At 48.5% G+C, this 21,389-nt stretch overlaps 2 protein-coding genes across 2 annotated transcripts in view; one reads left to right on the top strand and one right to left on the bottom strand.

Moving 5' to 3' along the window:
• MSANTD3 (Myb/SANT DNA binding domain containing 3) overlaps positions 1-21,389 on the top strand; it is a 1,065,404-nt gene that overhangs the window by 524,919 nt on the left and 519,096 nt on the right. The gene's annotated exons all lie outside the window — the stretch shown is intronic.
• LOC120940518 (polysialoglycoprotein-like) lies at positions 14,036-19,426 on the bottom strand. The gene is made up of 2 exons (XM_040353435.1): positions 18,330-19,426; positions 14,036-14,654 (listed from the first exon to the last, which is right to left on the bottom strand). The coding sequence occupies exons 1-2, from the start codon at positions 19,132-19,134 to the stop codon at positions 14,059-14,061; spliced, it is 1,401 nt and encodes a 466-aa protein (XP_040209369.1). The 5' UTR covers positions 19,135-19,426; the 3' UTR covers positions 14,036-14,058.

Below are 21,389 nucleotides of genomic sequence, written 5' to 3'. Positions count from 1 at the left end.
AGGGCTGATCCCCAGAATCAAAGCCCTCCAGGCCCTCCACCAGCTCCCTAGCCAGGAACCTGGCCACAACAAGGTCCTCCGCTGTCAGGGTGATCCTTCTGGCTGGTCCTCCTCCTGTTCCACTGGCATGCTTTTTGTTGGCCACCAATTTTTCTTTTACTAAGCGACGCAAATCATTTATTTTCTTCCGGATGTGCTTTGGCTCCCTCTCCGCCACCCCCAAAGCATTCACCTGCGCTGTGATCTCCGCATAAATTCGGAGTTTGTCAGCCTTGCCAGTGTAGGCACTCTGTGGCCCATAGAGGCGGTCCCCATGTTGGGAGAGGCCCTCAATAATTACAGCCCTCTCCTCTGGGCTGAAATTGGTCATCCGCCCACCTGAGGATTCCTCATCAGCCATAACTGCCCCAGCACACTGCAAACGACCTAGCTTGGAAAAAAAAAGCTTCAGTACATTTGCACCTGCAGGGCGGAAGTCTGGGCTGATTTATGGACTGGGCATTGGTAGTGGGCCGGCGTAGCTCAGGGGTCACGCCGGGGCGCAGTTCTGAGCATGTGCAGATTGGGGCATTTACCCCTGGATGTCACTGCGCATGCGTGGTCTAAGATGCGCCCCGGCGTGACCCCTGCGCCATGGTCGGCACTTCATTAGCATAGGGTGACTCCCATTTGGCCTTACGCCATCTAAAATCCGCCCCGCTGGCCCATCTTACACAGGAAATTTTTGGTGAATCACCTAACTGCCTCTCCGCGCTGGGCCGGCGTAGTCTAAAAATGATGCGCTACGCCGGTCCAAATCTGCGCCATTGTACATTAATTTGCCCCAGGGTTTGCAGGTAAAGTCAGCATTTTCACCAACAATGGGGCAGAGCTGGGCATCATTTTAGCAGCAGGAGACAGTGTGTTTGAGGCTCAAAAGATTGTGCGCAGATTCTGACAATGTCAAAGCTGAGCCAAGTGGTTCTAATTTGTGTTTTTTGGTATTCTAGAAAAGCATGGATCTACTTAACGTGCAAGAAAACCTATCACGCCAAATTCAAAAATATCGTGAACTTCCCTGTCTTTGGGATTCGAGGAACCCAGCCTACCATAAGGCAAATGTGAGAACGGCAACACTTAACCAAATTGCAACATACATGCAGACTTGGATACTGGAGTGCACAGGCGCCATGATTAGGGAGAAAATAAACAACATCAGGGGCACATACAGAAAGGCCTTCCGGAATCTACACAAATCACAGAGGTCAGGAGCAGCAGCACGTGCTGCAAAGGAGCCCAAGCTGTGGTACTACACAGAGCTCAGCTTTTTGGAGGATCAAATTTCCAGTCTTCTTTCCACCCTTCCTTCCAGGCGTCATTCCACCAGAACTTCCACGGTTCCCCCCACCCCTGCAGAGTGTGAGCAGGAGCTGGCTGACATCGAGGACGCAGATCTGTCGGGCTTCAGTGAGTTATAGTAGTTTACAACATAATTCTTGGCTGCAAAATCTTGTGGGTTTATTGAGATGAATTTGTTAGCAACAAGGAAAGCTTGTAAACACAAACAAAAGTTGGGGGCAGAAACAATTGTGTCAGGGATGCCAACTGCAGGGTTTCGGAATGAGAGTCTGTTCAATTTCTATTCGTAAAAACAAAACTGTCAAGAGCATGAAAATGTGTGTGATTGACTGTGCAAAATATTAAAACATGTCCCTTTTTACTACACAGGAAGAGACCAGCCAGGAGGCGGCAGATCCTGAAGATGTCAGCCAGGCGGAAGGGGGTAGTGGCAGCCAGGAGGAGGTCAGGCCCAGTGGATGTCAGCCAGTCCCCAGGCTCAGCACCATCTCCCAGGTGCCTCCCCTCCAAATGCACCGACCAGGCCAAAGGAGGCGCTTGAGGCAGATGGAGGAGGAGAGCCTGCAGGTCATGAGGGAGGCTGTAGAGATCATGAGGGCCCCCCTGAACCCCACGGAGAGCTTTAGCACTTCTCTCTCCAATGACCTGCAGGAATTGGGAGAGGATCAAAGAGGGCTTGCAAAAGACTTGCTGAATCAGGTCATGTGGTGGGCCCGAAGGGACTGGCTGACCAGGGACACTGAGCTAAGTGACCCAGCCCGGCCTGCTGCTCATCTTTTGACTCCTGCTGCCCCACCTTCACCACCTGCAAGGGGCCGTGGACGGGGCCGTGGAAGTTCTGCTGCAAGGCAGCCTGAAAGGAAGGCTGTAAGGAAGACCAGAAAGTGAATCCCTGCCTTCCTGCTGATTTTTCCAAAAACTGAGCTTGGTGTAGTACCACAGCTTGGGGTCATTTATGGCATTTGCTGGTGCTTTTGAGTTCTGTGATTTGTGTAGCACACTGTGACTCCTGATGTTGTTTATTTTGTCCTTGATCATGGTGGACTGTGCCTTTGGTATCCATAAAGTCTGCATGTATGTTGTAAATTGGTTGAGTGTTGCCGTTCTTTTTATTATTTGATTTTTCCAGAATAAATGGAAATTTATTTTACGTTACAACCTTGTCTATTGTGTTTTTCTGGTGAATAGCCATCAAACATTCCCAAAATACAATGTGTAATTAACAAAGGACACAACCTCCTTGGGGGGGGGGGGGACATTGGTGTGATAACTTGACAAAAAAAAAAAAAAAAGGCTAAACTCCAAAAAAAAAATAAAAAAAAAAATAAATATATAAAACATTGGTGTGATAACTTGACAAAAAAATGAAAAAAATAATAATTGTGGAGTACAAAGAAATATTTTGGAGATCTGGCTAGGGAAAATGATTCAAAAAAAGGAGATCACAAGCAAAAAAGAAAGGAATTCTGTATGGGAGAACACTGGCTAAATAGCATCAGCTAAACAACGTGTTCATTCTAGCAATAGAGCGAAGAAACAAATGCTCAGCAAGAAACGGAACACTACTTTTAAAAATGTAGAATGTGCCATCTCAAAAACAAATACGAGGTTTACAAGAACGAGCGCTCCCGTCCCCTCATTTAGTCTGAGTATGCGTGGGTTTTGAACCGATGCTTTTGTGTACTAACCATCGGTTTGGGCCGATCGGGCAGCGGTCCATCGGTTCGGTTTTGAAGCATGTTTTAAAATTTTGAACCGAAGGAAAACAGACCGATGGCCTATACACACGGTCGGTTTGGACCGATGAAACTGAACTTCGGTCCATTCTCATCGGTTTTGTCTGACCGTGTGTACGGGGCCTGACTATTAGGTGTAGAGAGAAGAGAGGCTATAATGGTATTGTATGTGCAACTGATGGACAGTCAAAATTGAAATATAAAATGTTTGTAATACAAAGTAACATTTACAATAAAATACTGATTGTGACAACCATGAATCAACTTATCATTGAAGTTATATTACCAATGATGTATATAAAACACCAATAGTTGTGCAGTGTATATAAACTCTACATGTTACATGTTTTGCGGTTACTTGATGTCCGCTTCCTCAGGAGCCATACATAAGCACATAATTTGAAAAAAGGGTGTGCATGGAATATGTCACAAAACTAAAAATAAAAGAATACACATTAGTATTTTTGTAAATTGTGGAAAATATATTATTACAGTTCTATAAATAAGAGTACATCCATCTGCCGATATAGACCCATCATTAAAAAAAATCTCACTGTGGATTCTGTATCAGGTAGGTGGCCAGTACCTTGACCAGGGAGGCAACCCACCCCGGATGACACAGGAGATCACAGGATGACCCAAATAAATTGGTACAACCTAGATAAAATATTTTAATTAGACATATGTCAGTATATTCATATTCTCCTCTGGCCCACACAAGATGGCCAGGTAAAAAATATTGGAATATAAATATTATTACTCGTGTATATATATGTGTATACAAAGATATACCTTTTATAAAGAGACGTCTGTTCTATCCCCTCAATGTCACCTTGGTTTATTATATATATAAGTAGCCCCTCTGGGTACAGGGAGGTCTGAAAATAACAATTAATGGTAATTAATTATTATAATATTATTTATTATTCATCGACTAAGTCCTGATGGGATCATGAATATCATTATATAAATATATGGTTTATTTTTATATTATTATTGTTATTATAAAAAAAAAAAAAAAGTATTATTATTTTTACCTGGATTCTTACCATATATTGTGGCCAGAAGTAGATCTGATGTATTCCTTTGGGAAAATGTTGGTGAACTATGTGAATGTACACCTGTGCATATTAAAAAAATTATATAAAAACGGGGGGGGGGGGGGAACTAATGCGCAAAACCAACCTCAACAAGGGCACAACAAAGCTAAAATAAGAAAATCAAACTAATAATGCAGCTGCCACGACTAATAGTGTTCACACACTTAAAGCAATTAATGACAAGGGGGGGTGTAATGGCGCTTGCAACAGGATCTAATTAAAACTAAATATCAATAACGATTTCCATAATGAATAAAATCATATACCCACCCAACATTAACTGAGTAATGTGGAGAGTAGTAAGAGTGGATAAATGATGATAAAAAAGACAAATGTGCCAGTGACCCGCACAATATTATTAGCGAGTGATCTGGAATCGTTCAGGTAAAATTGACAAGCAGTAGCTATCTTCATAAACATAAAACATATATAGTGCAAATATGCAAATGAGCTCAAACCAATCTAAAGTGCATAGTGCAATAAATGAATAATATCCATAAAAGTGAAAAAAACATCAAAAAGTGGAAGAAATATAAATAATACAATTCCAATCCATGCATAAAAGTGAAAAAAATGTCAATCCATAAATGACTGCAGTGAAAAATGTCCCATATAATTCACCAAGGAATTAAAAAAAAAAAAAAAAAGAAATGTCGATATAAAAAATATATATATAAAATGTTCTTTTTGAGTGCCATTGCTGGGATCAGGTATCTGTTTATGCATAAGGCTCCATTCACACCTAGGCAGACAAATTCGCGGTACAAATAGCGGCGTTTTGTACCGCAATTTGCGGCGACAAAACGCCGGTATTGTCCGCCTAGATGTGCCCCAGATTGACCCCCTCTATGTAGATGCTTCCCATCTCCTAGCCGAACGCCGAAAGCCGCCTGAAAAAAAGGTCCGGGACCTTTTTCAGGCGGCAGGCGTCCGGCGTCCGGCGTTCAGCGTGGAGATGTGAACCATCTCCATAGAGGGACATGTGTTTTCATCCCTCTGGCGGCAGCGGCGTAGACAACGCCTAGGTGTGAATGGGGGCTAAGAACGACAGGCTGGCTGTGGGACATCCTTCATTTACATGTTATAAGGCTTACATACAAGCCGCTTCAAGGTAAGGGGCTTGTATTAACTATTTCCATCTTCACTACTGCACTGTGGAAAGGTTTGGAGTCTGTCATTTTGGAAGCACATTTTTTACTTTGCATTGAAGCACTCATCATGGAATCTTAATAGAAGTGAAGCACAAATGCACTTTATATTCATTCATTCTTTGCTTGATATTGCGTTCTTGACTATTGGATTGGATTGTTTTTCATCTTCACGTTATTATTGCACTGGACATGTTTCTTTATATATGTATATATATATATATATATATATATATATATATATATATATTTTTTTTTTTTTTTTTTTTTATATATTTTTTTTTTATATTGACATTTCTTTTTTTTTTTATTCCTTGGTGAATTATATGGGACATTTTTCACTGCAATCATTTATGGATTGAAATTTTTTTCACTTTTATGCATGGATTGGAATTTTATTATTTAGATTTCTTCCACTTTTTGATGTTTTTTTCACTTTTATGGATATTATTCATTTATTGCACTATGCACTTTGGATTGGTTTGAGCTCATTTGCATATTTGCACTATATATGTTTTATGTTTATGAAGATGGCTACTGCTTGTTAATTTTATCTGAACGATTCCAGATCACTCGCTATTAATATTGTGCGGGTCACTGGCACATTTGTCTTTTTTATCATCATTTATCCACTCTTACTACTCTCCACATTACTCAGTTAATGTTGGGTGGGTATATGATTTTATTCAGAGTGGAACACATTTTACACAGGAACCAGTGGAGCACATTTTCCTGACAACTTATTCACATTATGAAAATCGTTATTGATATTTAGTTTTAATTAGATCCTGTTGCAAGCTCCATTACACCCCCCTTGTCAAAAAATTATATACCTTATATCACATGAGAATAGGTATATATGTGAAGTATATATAAAACAAAGTAAAGATAGGATAGCCTATCATATTCATGTGACCTACATATATTAATAAAATAGAGTAGAGTGAGATATTACCTTTACAAAAATTGTGTTAATGTGAGAGGTAGAGTTCTATATCCTCCAGCCAGATTCAATCAGGTAACTGCCTCACATAGAGTGAAGAATCTGTGGGTAATCACCATAATGTGAATTAGCTGTAAATAAACAGCCTCATTAGTGTAACAGTCAAGATGAATAGGTTCAAACTTACCATTAGTGACAAATAGGGATACACAGGCGTCTCCTTACTGCAGCACACAGCTGGTGTGTACTTATGATAGAGACCAATGTGCCTGGTTATTGGTGTAATAATCCCCCCCCCCCTGACAGATAGGTATCAGCGCAGATCTGCATCATGGGCTGGGTATTTGGGGCAATTGTAACTCACCCGGCGGATGCATGTTTCTGGTGGGGGTTTCCCTGACGGCTCTCTACCGTCATAGGCGACCACTGTCCTTATGGTGGAGCATCTTTATGCATCTACCGATTTGGGACTAGGGCGCATGCGCCCGCGCACACACACCACCGAAACAAGTACATTGACGTCAGACGTCAGCGTCATGGGCGTTTCCGGATGGGAACTCCAGGAGACACAGTATAATAGCACACACAGCAGGATACACACCAGCTGTGTGCTGCAGTAAGGAGACGCCTGTGTATCCCTATCTGTCACTAAGGCCTTGTACACACGACCGAACATGTCCGCTGAAACTGGTCCGTCGGACCAGTTTCTGCGGACATGTCCGACCGTGTGTAGGGCCTACCGGACAGTTTTTCCGGCCTAGCGGACAGGTTTCCAGCGGACAAAAGTTTCTTAGCATGCTAAGAAACTTGTCCGCTGGAAGCCTGTCCGTCGGACATGTCCGATGGTTAGTACGACTCATCGGACATGTCCGCTGGCTCAAAATCCCGCGCATGCGTCAAATTGATTCGACGCATGCGTGGAAGCATTGACCTTCCGTGTCAGAGAACGTTGGTGTCGTCTACGTCACCGCGTTCTCTGTCCGCGGGGATTTTGGTCTGATGGTGTGTACACACATCAGACCAAAACCTCCCAGTAGACATGTCTGATGAAAACGGTCCGAAAACAAGGCCTCATGGTAAGTCTAAACCTATTCATCTTGACTGTTACACTGATGAGGCTGTTTAATTACAGCTAATTCACATTATGGTAATTACCCACAGATTCTTCACTCTATGTGAGGCAGTTACCTGATTGAAGTAAAGAAAATCTGGCTGGAGGATATAGAACTCTACGGCCGCATACAGACGAGCATACATGTACGATGAAACCGGTCCGCCGGACCGTTTTCACCGTACATGTATGCCCGGGGATTTCTGTATGGTGGCAGTACTCACCATCATACAGAAATCCGCGCATAAACAATACGCGGGGCGTGTCCGCGCCGTCGCCGCGACGATGACGCGGGCGGCCCTGCCAGTTCAATGCTTCCACGCATGCATCAAAGTCATTCGAAGCATGCGAGGGATGGCGGGCGCTCGGACATGTACGGTAGGTCTGTACAGACGACCGAACATGTCCGAGCGGGCAGGATTTCAGCGGGCTGTTTTAAAACAAGTCCAGAAATATTTGCCCGCTGGAAAAAGGCCCGGCAGGCAAATGTATGCTGGAATCCTGTCCGCTCGGGCCTACACACGACCGAACATGTCTGCTGAAACTGGTCCGCGGACCAGTTTCAGCAGACATGTTCGGTCGTGTGTACGGCCCATTACTCTCACATTAACACAATTTTTGAAAAGGTAATATCTCACTCTACTCTATTTTATTAATATATGTAGGTCACATGAATATGATAGGCTATCCTATCTTTACTTTGTTTTATATATACTTCACATATATACCTATTCTCATGTTATATAAGCTATATATATTTTTTTTAATATGCATTGGTGTACATTCACATACTTCACCAACATTTTCCCAAAGGAATACATCAGATCTACTTCTGGCCACAATATATGGTAAGAATCCAGGTAAAAATAATAATAATAAAAATAAAAATTATAATAACAATAATAATATAAAAATAAACCATATATTTATATAATAATATTCATGATCCCATCAGGACTTAGTCGATGAATAATAAATAATATGAATAATTATAATTACCATTAATTGTTATTTTCAGATCTCCTTTTACCCAGAGGGGCTACTTATATATAATATACCAAGGTGACATTGAGGGGATAGAACAGACGTCTCTTTATAAAAGGTATATCTTTGTATACACATATATATGCGAGTAATAATATTTATGTTCAAATATTTTTTACCTGACCACCTTGTGTGGGCCAGAGGAGAATATGAACATATTGACATATGTCTAATTAAAATATTATGGGCCAGATTCAGGTAGGACTTACGCCGACGTATCTCGAGATACACCGCGTAAGTGTAAATGTGCGCCGTCGTATCTATGCGCTGTACCCACAGAACTAGATACGCCTGAAAATAGGCTTCTCCCGATCGACGTAACTTTTCTCCGCCGGCGTAAAGTAGGCGCATATTTACGCCGAACGTATCTGGTGCACCCATTGATTTCGTATGCAAATATGCAAATGAGGGAGATACGCCGATTCACGAACATACGCGCGTCCGGCGCAGGCTACGCGCTGTGCGCGTAAGTTGTACGCCCGGCCTAAACTTACCCCTCATAAAGCAGGGGTAACTTTGCACCAGACTTGCACAAGTCAGCTGGAGAGTAGCTTCAGCAGCACCGTTACGGACGAGCTGTGCAACCACACTTGCAGGACAACACATGGCAGCCGTGGTCCTAACACTACTAATGGGCCCACCACCACGTAGGAGGGCACGGTAGAGCATATACCGAACGCACATGAATGGCTTTGGCATGGGGGAATCGGAGGTGTATGGCATCTTCAGATTCAGCCCTGATGCCATCCTGGAATTAGCCACAGCCCTGCATGATGACATCACCAGCAAGACACATCGCTCACATGCAGTGCAGTCACTGGTCAAGGTACTGGCAACACTCCATTTCCTTGCAAGTGGATCTTTTCAGCGTACAAGTGGAGTAGTGGCTGGGATGTCACAATCCACCATGAGCAGATGTGTGCACCATTTTGCCCCCGCAATCCTCAGACTCTCCTGGATTCCCACACACCGTGGGGGCCATTGATTGCACACATGTGGCACTACGGCCCCCCCGTGACACAGAGCACATATTCCGTAATCGTAAGCACTGGCATTCCATAAACATACAGGTGATAGCCGATGACCAATGCCTCATATGGCACGTCCGTACCAAACACCCAGAGTCCAGCCACGACAGCTACATATACCGTCAAAGCAACATCCCAATGGAATTCGAACAGAACGTGTATGGGAACAGCTGGTTGGTTGGTGAGTGACATGGGTGTCAGGCATGACTGTCCGACCCCATGATGCAGACATCACAAGGGGCACATGCACGACTAACATCCTCCTGTCTTTTCCCTTCCAGGTGACGCGGCATATGCACTTGGGCCCCATCTCATGTCTCCATTCCGGGATCCCCAAACCACAGTAGAGAGAAGATACAATGATGCACACATACATACCCGTGCAGTGGTGGAACGCACATCTGGCCTCCTGAAGTCCCGTTTCCGATGCCTGGATAAGTCCGGGGGGACCCTGTTGTATTCCCCAAACTTTGTGTGCCAGATCATCGGTGCATGTTGCATTCTGCACAACTACGCCATGAGAAAGTGCCTGGAGATTGACCTACGTGATGACCTCACCCCCGAACCACACAGTCCCCCCTAACCGAGGCTACCCCGTCTGCTGAGGGAACAGCAGTCAGGAGATGCCTTGTGGTAGGCATGTTTGCACGTTAAACACACACATTCATCATGGCACAAGGAGAATGCACGCATGCACACCACTGTGGTCCCTAGCTCACACACACCACATCCACATCACATTGGATTAGCCCAAGTCCGCCATGCAGGACTTGGGAGCAGCCACGCCAAGGCTCCAATTATGTTGCTGACCATTCATACCACATTCACACGGCCGTGGGGATAAATTCTCCCCGACGAGCCAGGGTGACACCCCTTACTGGCAGGAGTGTCACCCCCACATTCACACACCAGTCACACTGTAGCCTGCACTACTGATCGTGTGCAGTATTATAAAAATAAAAAACGCTCCTCACCGGAGATGAGATCAAAATAAAACTCCTCACCGGAGATGAAATCAAAATAAAACTCCTCACCGGAGATGAACTCAAAATAAAACTCCTCACCGGAGCTTAAAAAACAAAACTAAACCACTCAATTGCCCCGTCGTGGGCTCTGCCTGGTGCCACGTCTTTGGCTCCTCACTTGCCTGGGGGCAACTTCAGATGGGGGTGGGGCATCATCAGGAGACTCCTCCTCAAGACTGGCACTCCTGGCAGGTTCTGGCTGCCTGCCCTCCAACGCCACTGCTATGCGGGTGAGCACCGCGGTGGTCTCGGCGTGCATCCGCAGCTGGCGGGTGGTGTTCTGATTATGTTGCCGCCTCATGTGCATCACCTCTGCCGTATTGGCCTTAACAGCCACTGTGAGGCTCTTGACCTCAGTCACCAGGCAGGAGGTCGTGGCCTGCAGCTCCCCAACACATGTGGCAACTGCTGCACAATTGGCACTGATAGCTGCCAAACAGTCTGGTATCTGTGCCGAGGAGGCCAGGCTGTCTGCGAGCCGCTTCATATCCCGGGAAACAGCACCCACATGCTGGGTCTGGAGGGCCTGATCCCTCGCAAGGGTTTCGTGAATGGCCTCTAGAACACCTCTTGTTTTTTTGGTGGCCTTCCTGGGGGCAGGAGAGGCTTGGGGCCATGCATATGGGGAGGCATGTGAGGAGCTTCCCCTGATGGAGGAGGAGGGTGAGGACGGTACCCTGATGGTGGAGGAGGGTTGGGAGGGTTCACTGATGGGGGAGGAGGGTTGGGAGGATCCAGGGTTGCTGGGATTTTCATCCATGATATATAACGCGTCCTCCAGGTCCCCGTGCTCCTCCTCTACTTCCTCCAGGGGAGAGGTATGGGCACTCTCATCCCTGGATGGCGTAGTTCGCCCTGCAGCCGACGACGGCCCAGCTCCCTCCAGCACATCAGTGGATGACACAAACCATTCACATGTTGGTGGACCCACACACTTGTCACATGTTCCCTTCCACCCCTTCACATGCTACACACCGTATAGGAGATAAAACACACTTACCTGTCCTCAAGGCCTTGCCTCCGGAGTCGAACACCTCCATGCCCTCCACCTGCTCACGCTGCAAGTTTTGGGCGATCAATTCATCCTCCGGGGTCAACCGCACAGTACAGGCTGGTCCTCCTCCCGTGCCTCTGGCATGCCTCCTTATCGCACCCAGCTTATCACGGACCTTCCTTTTAAAATCATTGATCTTATTTTGGATATCCTGTGGGGTCCTGGTGGCATTGCCCATGGCACTGACCTGCAAGCTGAGCTCCATCAGGATCTCCTTTTTTCTGGCCTTGCTGGTCTGGTTACTGAGGGCACCATGGAGGTACTTATCATGTGCCACTAAGCCCGCAACAATAATTACCCTCTCCTCCAGGCAAAAGTTTCTCTTCCTCCGATCCTTCTTCTCTGTATTTGCAGCAGCCGCCATTGCTTTGCAAAAGTACTTTCCCTAAGGGGGGGAAAAAATCAGGATGTACTTTTGCGCCGGACGGACGCATGTCTGGGCGTATTTATAGGCTCGGCGTATCACAGGAAGTTGGGCTGGCGTAGTTGTGAGCATGCGCACAGGGGAGCGATCATACGTCCACTTCACTGCGCATGCTCCATCCAGGATACGCCGGGCGTATATCACTACTCCACCTTCCGACCATCATTTGCATAAGGTCACACCCACTTACACTTACGCTGGCTTAGGCCGACGAAATTAAGTTAAGCCAGCGCAACGGTAGGAGCAAGTGCATTGTGAATACTGTACTTGCCTCTCTGATTTACGTTGGCGTATCGCAAATGAGATGCGCTACGCCAGTATAAAGATGCGCCAATCTACCCCTATATGTCCTCCGGGGTGGGTTGCCTCCCTGGTCCAGGTTCCTGGCCACCTACCTGATACAGCATCCACGGTGAGATTTTCTTTAATGATGGGTCTATATCGGCAGATGGATATACTCTTATTTATAGAACTGTAATAATATATTTTCCACAATTTACAAAAATACTAATTTGTATTCTTTTATTTTTAGTTTTGTGACATATTCCATGCACACCCTTTTTTCAAATTATGTGCTTATGTACAGTGTTGTTCATCTTCCTTTTAAAAAGTAACTAGTTACAATTACAAGTTACTTGACCAAAAAAGTAAGTGAATTAGCGACTCAGTTACTTTTTAGGCAAAGTAACTAGTTACTCGGAAAAGTAACTGAGAATTTTTTTTTTATATTCTACAATGCTATTACGTTCTATAACATCTTGACTATGGTATACCAGAATTCACCCTGACCGCTAAAGCCCCTTTACAGTTAATACCCCCACTTAACCTTTAATAAATAATGAGACCACTACTTAGTGTTGGAGTAAAAACTGGCCGTAGCAGCCTCCTTTATTTTAAATACTCTTTAAATAATCATAAATAACCAATAACAAAAACCAATAACACATAGAGAAAAAACACTTATTTCCTGAGATAATAACCTCTCTAACATGGTGCTGGACTTTGCAGGACCCATTAACCCTTAACTCGTTAACCTTTAAACTTTGTAACTATGTAACACTTTTTTGGCACTGCGGTGTCCTAACCTCTGGTCATAGGCCTCAAGCCGAAGCTGGCTCAAAGACGACCATTGACCGCAGTGCCCCCATTCACCAACCTTCCAGCTACATTAGTAGACTGGGAACTAGAAACCCCTTCAGAAACCATCCACCACTGGGTACTGGTGTCCATCTTTGGGGTAATATCTTCTCCTGCAAAGTCCAAAAACACCCGCCACTGCCACGACAACGTGATCCATAAACCTGAAAGAAAAGAAAACACCAAAACAGCACCAAACCACATACCAATTCATCCATATACCATCAATACCGTAATCAATAAAACCCCAGAATAAAGGGAGGGTGGGTGGGAACTTCACTCCCCCACGCTGCCTCTGCCCGGGAAACTGAGAGTAAGAGATATCTGTGATCTCTCCTCCCCTGCTCTGCTCCTCCCCCCACAGCTACTAGGGTTTCTGTTAACCCTGTCATGGCCGGCCCTACACTGACTTCCAGTTGCTCCGGGCCTCACTTGACTATGGTATACCAGAATTCACCCTGACCGCTAAAGCCCCTTTACAGTTAATACCCCCACTTAACCTTTAATAAATAATGAGACCACTACTTAGTGTTGGAGTAAAAACTGGCCGTAGCAGCCTCCTTTATTTTAAATACTCTTTAAATAATCATAAATAACCAATAACAAAAACCAATAACACATAGAGAAAAAACACTTATTTCCTGAGATAATAACCTCTCTAACATGGTGCTGGACTTTGCAGGACCCATTAACCCTTAACTCGTTAACCTTTAAACTTTGTAACTATGTAACACTTTTTTGGCACTGCGGTGTCCTAACCTCTGGTCATAGGCCTCAAGCCGAAGCTGGCTCAAAGACGACCATTGACCGCAGTGCCCCCATTCACCAACCTTCCAGCTACATTAGTAGACTGGGAACTAGAAACCCCTTCAGAAACCATCCACCACTGGGTACTGGTGTCCATCTTTGGGGTAATATCTTCTCCTGCAAAGTCCAAAAACACCCGCCACCAGCACCCAAAGGTAACCCCTTACCTATGGGAGCACCTCCACACCCTCATCGCTTGCTGTACCCCCTCCTCTAAACGCAACACCCACATATCAATCCCCACGTCCGTGAGGTGAACACCATCACTCCTGAGGTATCTCCATGTGTCCACTTCCAATTCGGGGTGCCGAACCACTAGCCCCCCGTTCCTGAGCACAAACCGCCCCACATTTCTGTTTATCTTCCTGCGCGCCCGATTCACCCCCTCTACCGACCTGGCCATCCTCCATGTTGACCTGGCCACCATGTCTGACCACACCACTATCGTATCCGGAAAGGACATCCGGATCCGCTGAAAGTCAAATTTAATGTCCCGTGCTATCTCCATCATCGATCTCACTCCAAGATCATTCCCCCCGGCGTGAATAACCAGAACCTCCGGTGGCCTGTCCAGCTGTGCAAATTTGTGCACCTCCGGCACCACCTTGCTCCATAACATCCCGGGGACCCCCAACCACCTTACACTCGCCTCCTGTCTCGATATTCCCAGCTGGCGACCGGTCGGGCGATCATCCGCCCGTCTGGCCCCCCGAACCACATAGGAGTGGCCCATTATCCAGACCAAAAGCGGTCCAGTACCTGAAAAACAGTAAACAAAAAAAAAAAACACGTCACCAACATACCCACATAGAGATAACCCGCTTTTGAGTAATCCCTGTCACCCCCTTTGCCCCGTAACTCAAAACCCCACTCCCCAGACCTTCAACCCAAACTAGCCACCAGCTGCGGCCTAACATATAATTGAAACCGCCTGGATTCCCAACGCCCTATCCTCTTTATTGCCTCTTCACCCAGTCCATTCCTTGCCGCTTCCGTAGCTGCCCCGATCCTAAAGGAATGAGCCGAGAACTCCTTTGCCACCAGGCCCAATGCCCCCAGACACTTCCTAAACACTGCCACAAACTGATATCGTGACATCGGGGACCCATTTTCGTGTACCAAAAAGGCGCCCCCCACCCCCGGACGTATGTCCAGGTAGTCCCTTACCAGCCCGACCGGGCACAACTCCGACCCTTCAATTGGGAACACATGAACCGCCCTTCCCTTGCCACTCTGATCCGTTTTGGACCTTCTGAGCCACAACGTGACCCCCTCCGGGGTCCAACCGACATCCGCAACTCCCATGCCCCCCTGGACCAATTTCGACGGGCTCACCAGCTCGCCCACCCTAAAGGCCCCAAAAAATGCCAGCGCGAATGCCGCGCGGAACAATGTAACTTCAAACCTGGATGAACATATCGCCCCCACTTTAGCCAGGATTCCTCTCAAAACTTCGAAAGACACCGGGCGGCGAGCGTCAGGTCGCCGCCCCTGTTTCCTGTACCCTTTCAGAGCTTGTCGCACCCAGAAGTCCTTTGTAAGATCCGGCCACCCTTGCCATTTGAACAGAAATGCCAACCCGGCCAATTTCTTATCCAACGCCGACGGCGACACTCCCGCTTCCATGTTTCTAGACAAAAAATACAGAACCAGTGTCCTCACCTCCGGTCCCGAAAGGTGAACCTCCGATTCCCTCACCAAATCGCTCCACTCCGACCATACCTTCTCATAGGCCGCCCAAGTACCCGCACTCAACGATTTCCTAATCCAGGTGGAGATTGTTCCAATGGAATCTGCCACAGCCACTCCGGACAAGGGACCCCCCGTTCCTCTGCCTCCGGCACCAGCTCCCGGAACCTGTCCCACTGAAACCGAGACAAAGCGTCAGCCACGACATTGTCCACACCCGGTAAGTGCACCGCATACACAAACACATTCAGCTGCATACAGCGCAGCACCAAGTGTCTCAGGAGACGAATCACTGGGGGAGAAGATGCGGTAACTCGATTGATCACCTGCACGACCCCCAAGTTATCCCCATGGAAGCGCACCTTCCGATCCCGGAAAGACGTGCCCCATAACTCAACCGCCAGCACCACTGGAAACAGCTCCAGCAGCACCAAATTCTTTGTAAAGCCCGCAGTCACCCAAGACTGCGGCCAAGAGCCAGCGCTCCACTGACCCTGAAAGAAGGCCCCAAAGCCCGCACCCCCGGCCGCATCTGTATACAGCTCCAGGTCAAAATTGCTGACCGGGCCGGACATCCACAAGGCCCTGCCGTTAAAACCCTCTAGAAAAAAGTGCCCTACCCGCAGGTCCTCCCTATGCTCCTTCACGAGCCGCACATAGTGATTGGGCAACCTAACACCCGCAGTGCTAGCCGACAGCCGACGACAAAAAACCCTCCCCATCGGGATAATCCTGCAGGCAAAATTCAGCTTACCCAACAACGACTGCAAAGCCCGCAGCTGCACCTTATGCACTCCAATCATACCCCTGACCTCCGCCTTGAGGCCTTCTAGCTTATCCTGCGGCAAACGACATTCCATCTTCTCGGCGTCTATGACTATGCCCAGGAATTGAATGACAGACCTAGGACCTTCCGTCTTTTCGGGCGCCAAAGGCACCCCAAAACGTTCCGCTATGTGTTCTAGCGTAGATAACAAAACTGCACAAATCCGTGACCCCCCCGGTCCAATGCAGAGAAAGTCATCTAGATAGTGGATGACTGAATTCACTCCCACAACGTCTCGCACCACCCATTCCAAAAAGGAACTGAATTGTTCGAACAACGCACAGGATACCGAGCAGCCCATGGGCAGACATTTGTCCACATAGAACTCCCCTCCCCAGTGACACCCCAACAGTCTGAAGCTGTCCGGGTGCACCGGCAACAGCCGGAAGGCCGCCTCGATGTCCGACTTGGCCATCAACGCCCCCCGACCGTATTTCTTGACCCATCCCACCGCCGCGTCAAACGATGTGTAGCACACCGAACAATCGCCCGCATCAATCGCATCATTTACCGACCCCCCTTTCGGAAATGAGAGGTGGTGAATGAGTCTGAACTTGTTTGGTTCCTTCTTCGGTACCACCCCCAACGGTGATACCACCAGACCCTCCAAAGGGGGGGATTCAAACGGGCCCCCCATGCGGCCTAGCCCCACTTCCTTCCGTAATTTCTCAGAAACCACTTCGGGGTGTTGGAGAGCCGAACGCAAATTCTTGGACAGCGGCGGAACCACCGTCAAGCTACAAGGAATACGGAACCCCACAGTAAAACCTTCCTCCAGGAGCTGAGCCGCCGCTCTGTCCGGATACCTACCGAGAAACGGCAGCATCCTTCTCACCATCACCGGGGTGCTCCCTCTTACCTGAAGAATCCCCGGGACGTCCCTTGCCCTGCTTGAAGCAGCGGGAAGAGGGGTGATTACCCCCACACCCGGAGCACTCATGCTTGTATCGGCACGACCCCCCAAACTTGCAGCTACCCTCGTTGAACTGCCAACAAACCCCTTTTTTCTTTCCGGCCGACTGTCCCAGGGAAGAGGCTCCGCCGGCCCCCCCCCTGAAAAAACGGCGCCGACGTCCTCGGAGCCGTCATAAGCCGCATCCAAAGGCTAATGTCCTTGGCGTCCCAACGAATTTCCGGCCTGATCGCCCGACGTTGCCTGAACTGTTCGTCATATCTAATCCAACCTGTGCCCCCATAGCACCTGTAGGCCTCACTGATCGCCTCCTGGTAACTGAAGAGCGCCGAGCAGTGCTCGGGGTTCTTCTCGCCAATCACACTGGCCAAAATGGAATACGCCTGCGACCAGTTTGCAAACGTGCGAGGTATTAGCCTGTACCTCCTCTTCTCCTCATCTTCCTTCTTAGAATCCTCTGGTTTTACCCTGTCCAAATTGAATTTTTCCAGCGGTAACAGCGCGAATATCTCCACGTACTCGCTCTTCCAGATCTTTTCCCGTACCTCCTGTTTCAGATGCGACCCCAGCGGAGCATCGTAACAGGTGTAAACCTGTCCCCTAGCCTCATCCGCTAGCCGTACTAAATCCCGTTTTTTTGAAGCGGCCCCCGCCGACTCGGCGGTAACCTCCGGCTGCACTGATGCCCCGGCCCCCAAGCCGCCCCCACTTGCCTCCTTTCCAGCTACCACCAACGGCGTAGTGGCAGCCGCCACCGCCGCCGCGGCCACCCCCGTAGCTCCCCCGACCGGCCCCCAAGCCGCCGCCGGGCTTGCGGGAGGTCTGTCCCCCCCTTTTAGCTGACTGACCAGAGCCTCTAACCCTGACAAAAACCTTTGCAAACCCACATCACCTCCAGCAATACCCACCTGTGCATCCGTAACCTGGGACGCCGGTGCAACAACCACATTCCTCTCAACCACATCAACACATTGCCTATTAGAAACATCAGTGTAAAATGACTTACCGGGCTGCGTGGAAGCAATCCCATCAGCCGACCGTCTCGAATCCCTCGTTGCTGGTATCGTCCTGGGCAAGACCTCGTCCTCAGATCCCGACCGCTCTCCCTCCGACCGATCCTCCTCCTCCGATGATGACCCACCGGGCGGCTCGGTCCCGGAGGCCGAAGGCCCAGGGCCGGATTCACTCCCCCTGCGGGCCCTGGACCCGTGCGGCGATTTTGCCGAAGCTTTCCTGCTTGGCGTAACCCTGTTGCTGCCGACGCGCTCCACCTCCTGCAAGTGGCTATCCGAGGAAGCTGGGGGGCTAGCCACCGTGGCCTGCGATCCCACTCGCCGAGACCCCACCACCGGGCCCGTCACTGCCTGATCCACACGCCGGGCGGGCAAGGCCGCCGCATCTGAGCCCCCTGGCCGTCCCCCCCTTGCACCCACGCTACTCCTGGTGCCCCCGGCTGGGCCTTCCGACACAATACCCGCCGCCCGCTTCGCGGGGGGGCCCGAAGGGGCCCTGCTATGTCCACTATCCCCCCTCTGCCGTCCCGGGGATATACTGGGCGAATACCGGCGGGGGGGGCGGGACGAGCGCGTCCGCGAGGCCCCCCGGCCTGTGTGACTAGGCCCCGACGACGCTGCTCCCATGCCTGTGTGATCAGGCCCCGATGCGACCTGAATTGTGTCCCCGTGTGCCCGCACTGCTCCCCGGACCGACCGTTCAGGCCCCGACTCCGCCAGCACCACACCTGTGTGCTCCGGCCCCGATGCTGCCTGTCCGGTCTGGACGCGGCTAGGCCCCGACGCCATGCGCCCCATGTCCCCTCCATCCTGCGATAAAAGCGCCCCCAACTGCCTCTGCAGCCAGTCCTCACCCCGGATAGCCGCCTCCGCCCTCAATCTCCCGAATAAATCCTCGATCGCAGCCCTCGCCGTGACAATTTGGGACAAGCGAAATCCCTGCAGGCTGAGCAGACACAGCAGGCACTTCACTCCCCCACGCTGCCTCTGCCCGGGAAACTGAGAGTAAGAGATATCTGTGATCTCTCCTCCCCTGCTCTGCTCCTCCCCCCACAGCTACTAGGGTTTCTGTTAACCCTGTCATGGCCGGCCCTACACTGACTTCCAGTTGCTCCGGGCCTCACTTTAATATCAAAGATGTTTATATTAACTAATTGAAGAATAAAAACACTATATACAGTATTTTACAACATTTCGTACTGTGTACAATTATTAATATCATCATCACACTCCACCTACCCAGGCGGCAGCAATACTGTACAATATAGATTCAGTGTGCAGTGTGAGTGACACTTCTGCAGTGCACACTGAATCTATATTGTACAGTATTGCTGCCGCCTGGGCAGGTGGAGTGTGATGATGATATTAATAATTGTACACAGTATTGCATTTGCTGGGCCTGCCGTATACTGTATAATACTGTATAACTGCACTACAAAATTCCTTTACAAATAATGCATATTTTAAAATGTTATTACTAATAACTTATTAGTAATAAGTTATTACTAATAAGTTTTTAGTAATAACATTTTAAAATATGCATTTTTTGTAAAGGAATTTTGTAGTGCAGTTATACAGTACAGTATATATGAATCTATATTGTACAGTATTGCTGGACACTGGAGTGTGATGATGATATAATTAATTGTACACAGTATTGCATTTGCTGGACATGTGGAGCGGTCTGGTAGAGTGTCACACTGTGTGACACAGTCCACCGGACCGCTCCACATGTCCAGCAAATGCAATACTATGTACAATTAATTATATCAACTCCACCTGCCCCAGTGCCCATCACTGCCCAGGCTGCGCCAGCAATACTGACATGCGGGGTGTACCCAGGCAGCACACCCTAATTACTTGTGCTCATTGCTGTCCCTGGCACTCCCTGCTAATTCAGCCATCAATACAAAAGTCCAATTCGTCACCCACACTCTCCAGTCTGCAGCTATTTAAAAAAAAAAAAAGATTCTCTGGTACTAGGCCACTCTCCCCCCCCCCCCAGGCCCCCACTCCCCGTTCCAAGCAATCCAAACTGCTCGGCTCCTTACCTGCGCAGGGCCATGGTCGGTGCAATGCTGTTGCTGGCGAGGTGAGGTGACTCCGGACCGGCGGTGGATGGTGGAGCGGAGCCCCCCCCCCCCCCCGGGGGACAGGGGAGATGTCGGCGGCTGTCGGCTGAGGTGAGGAGGTGAGCCAGACTGAGACTCACTCCCTCCTCATGACACACACTGGCACTGCTACAGCAGCCTCAGGGCGGGCGGGACTCGGAGACTCCAGCCGCATGCATGCTCCAGGCCAGCGCCACCCACGACGAGTGACGACGAGTCACTCCAACGTCGTCACGTCGACGAGTGCGTCACATGACCCGGCCATCCAATCACAGGCCAGCTCCGTCCCGCCCTGACAGAGTGACAGTGACACTGACGTGTCATGTCACAGACAGTCTGAGACGCTCTAAGTAATTTCGGTAACGCAGCGAAACGGCAACGGCGCTCCCGCTGGGGCAAATGTAAGTCGTTACATTACTCATTACCCCCTGAGGGGCAATCGTTACGTAACGGCGTTTATTTAAACGCCGTTACTTACAACACTGCTTATGTATGGCTCCTGAGGAAGCGGACATCAAACCTGTCACTTCTACCCAAACCTTAAAAAGATCATACCCTACCACAAAATTTCCGCCCCAGCTCAGTATTGAATAACGACCTTAGGCTATTTGGAAGATTGCTGGCAAACAGACTTGCCAATGTCATTACTTCCCCTATACATACTGACCAAACCGACTTCATCCCGGGCAGGCAAATTGTAGACAACATCAGACTTGTAACCAATATAGTCCAGGATGCGAACTTACACTCCTGCCATGTATGCTTACTTAGCCTAGACATACACAAGGCCTTTGACAGTGTCAATTGGTCGTACTTGAATCACCTTCTACCTAAATTTGTCATTTCCGATAATTTCATTCATGGCTTCAATGCTCTTTACCATTCCCCTCAGACTAGAATCAAAATCCCAGGCAATACTCCGACTTCTTTCCCTTGAGTAGA

Source organism: Rana temporaria, chromosome 5 (genome assembly GCF_905171775.1).
Source record: "Rana temporaria chromosome 5, aRanTem1.1, whole genome shotgun sequence".
Taxonomy (NCBI): domain Eukaryota; kingdom Metazoa; phylum Chordata; class Amphibia; order Anura; family Ranidae; genus Rana; species Rana temporaria.
This window is presented reverse-complemented; position numbering and strand designations above follow the sequence as displayed.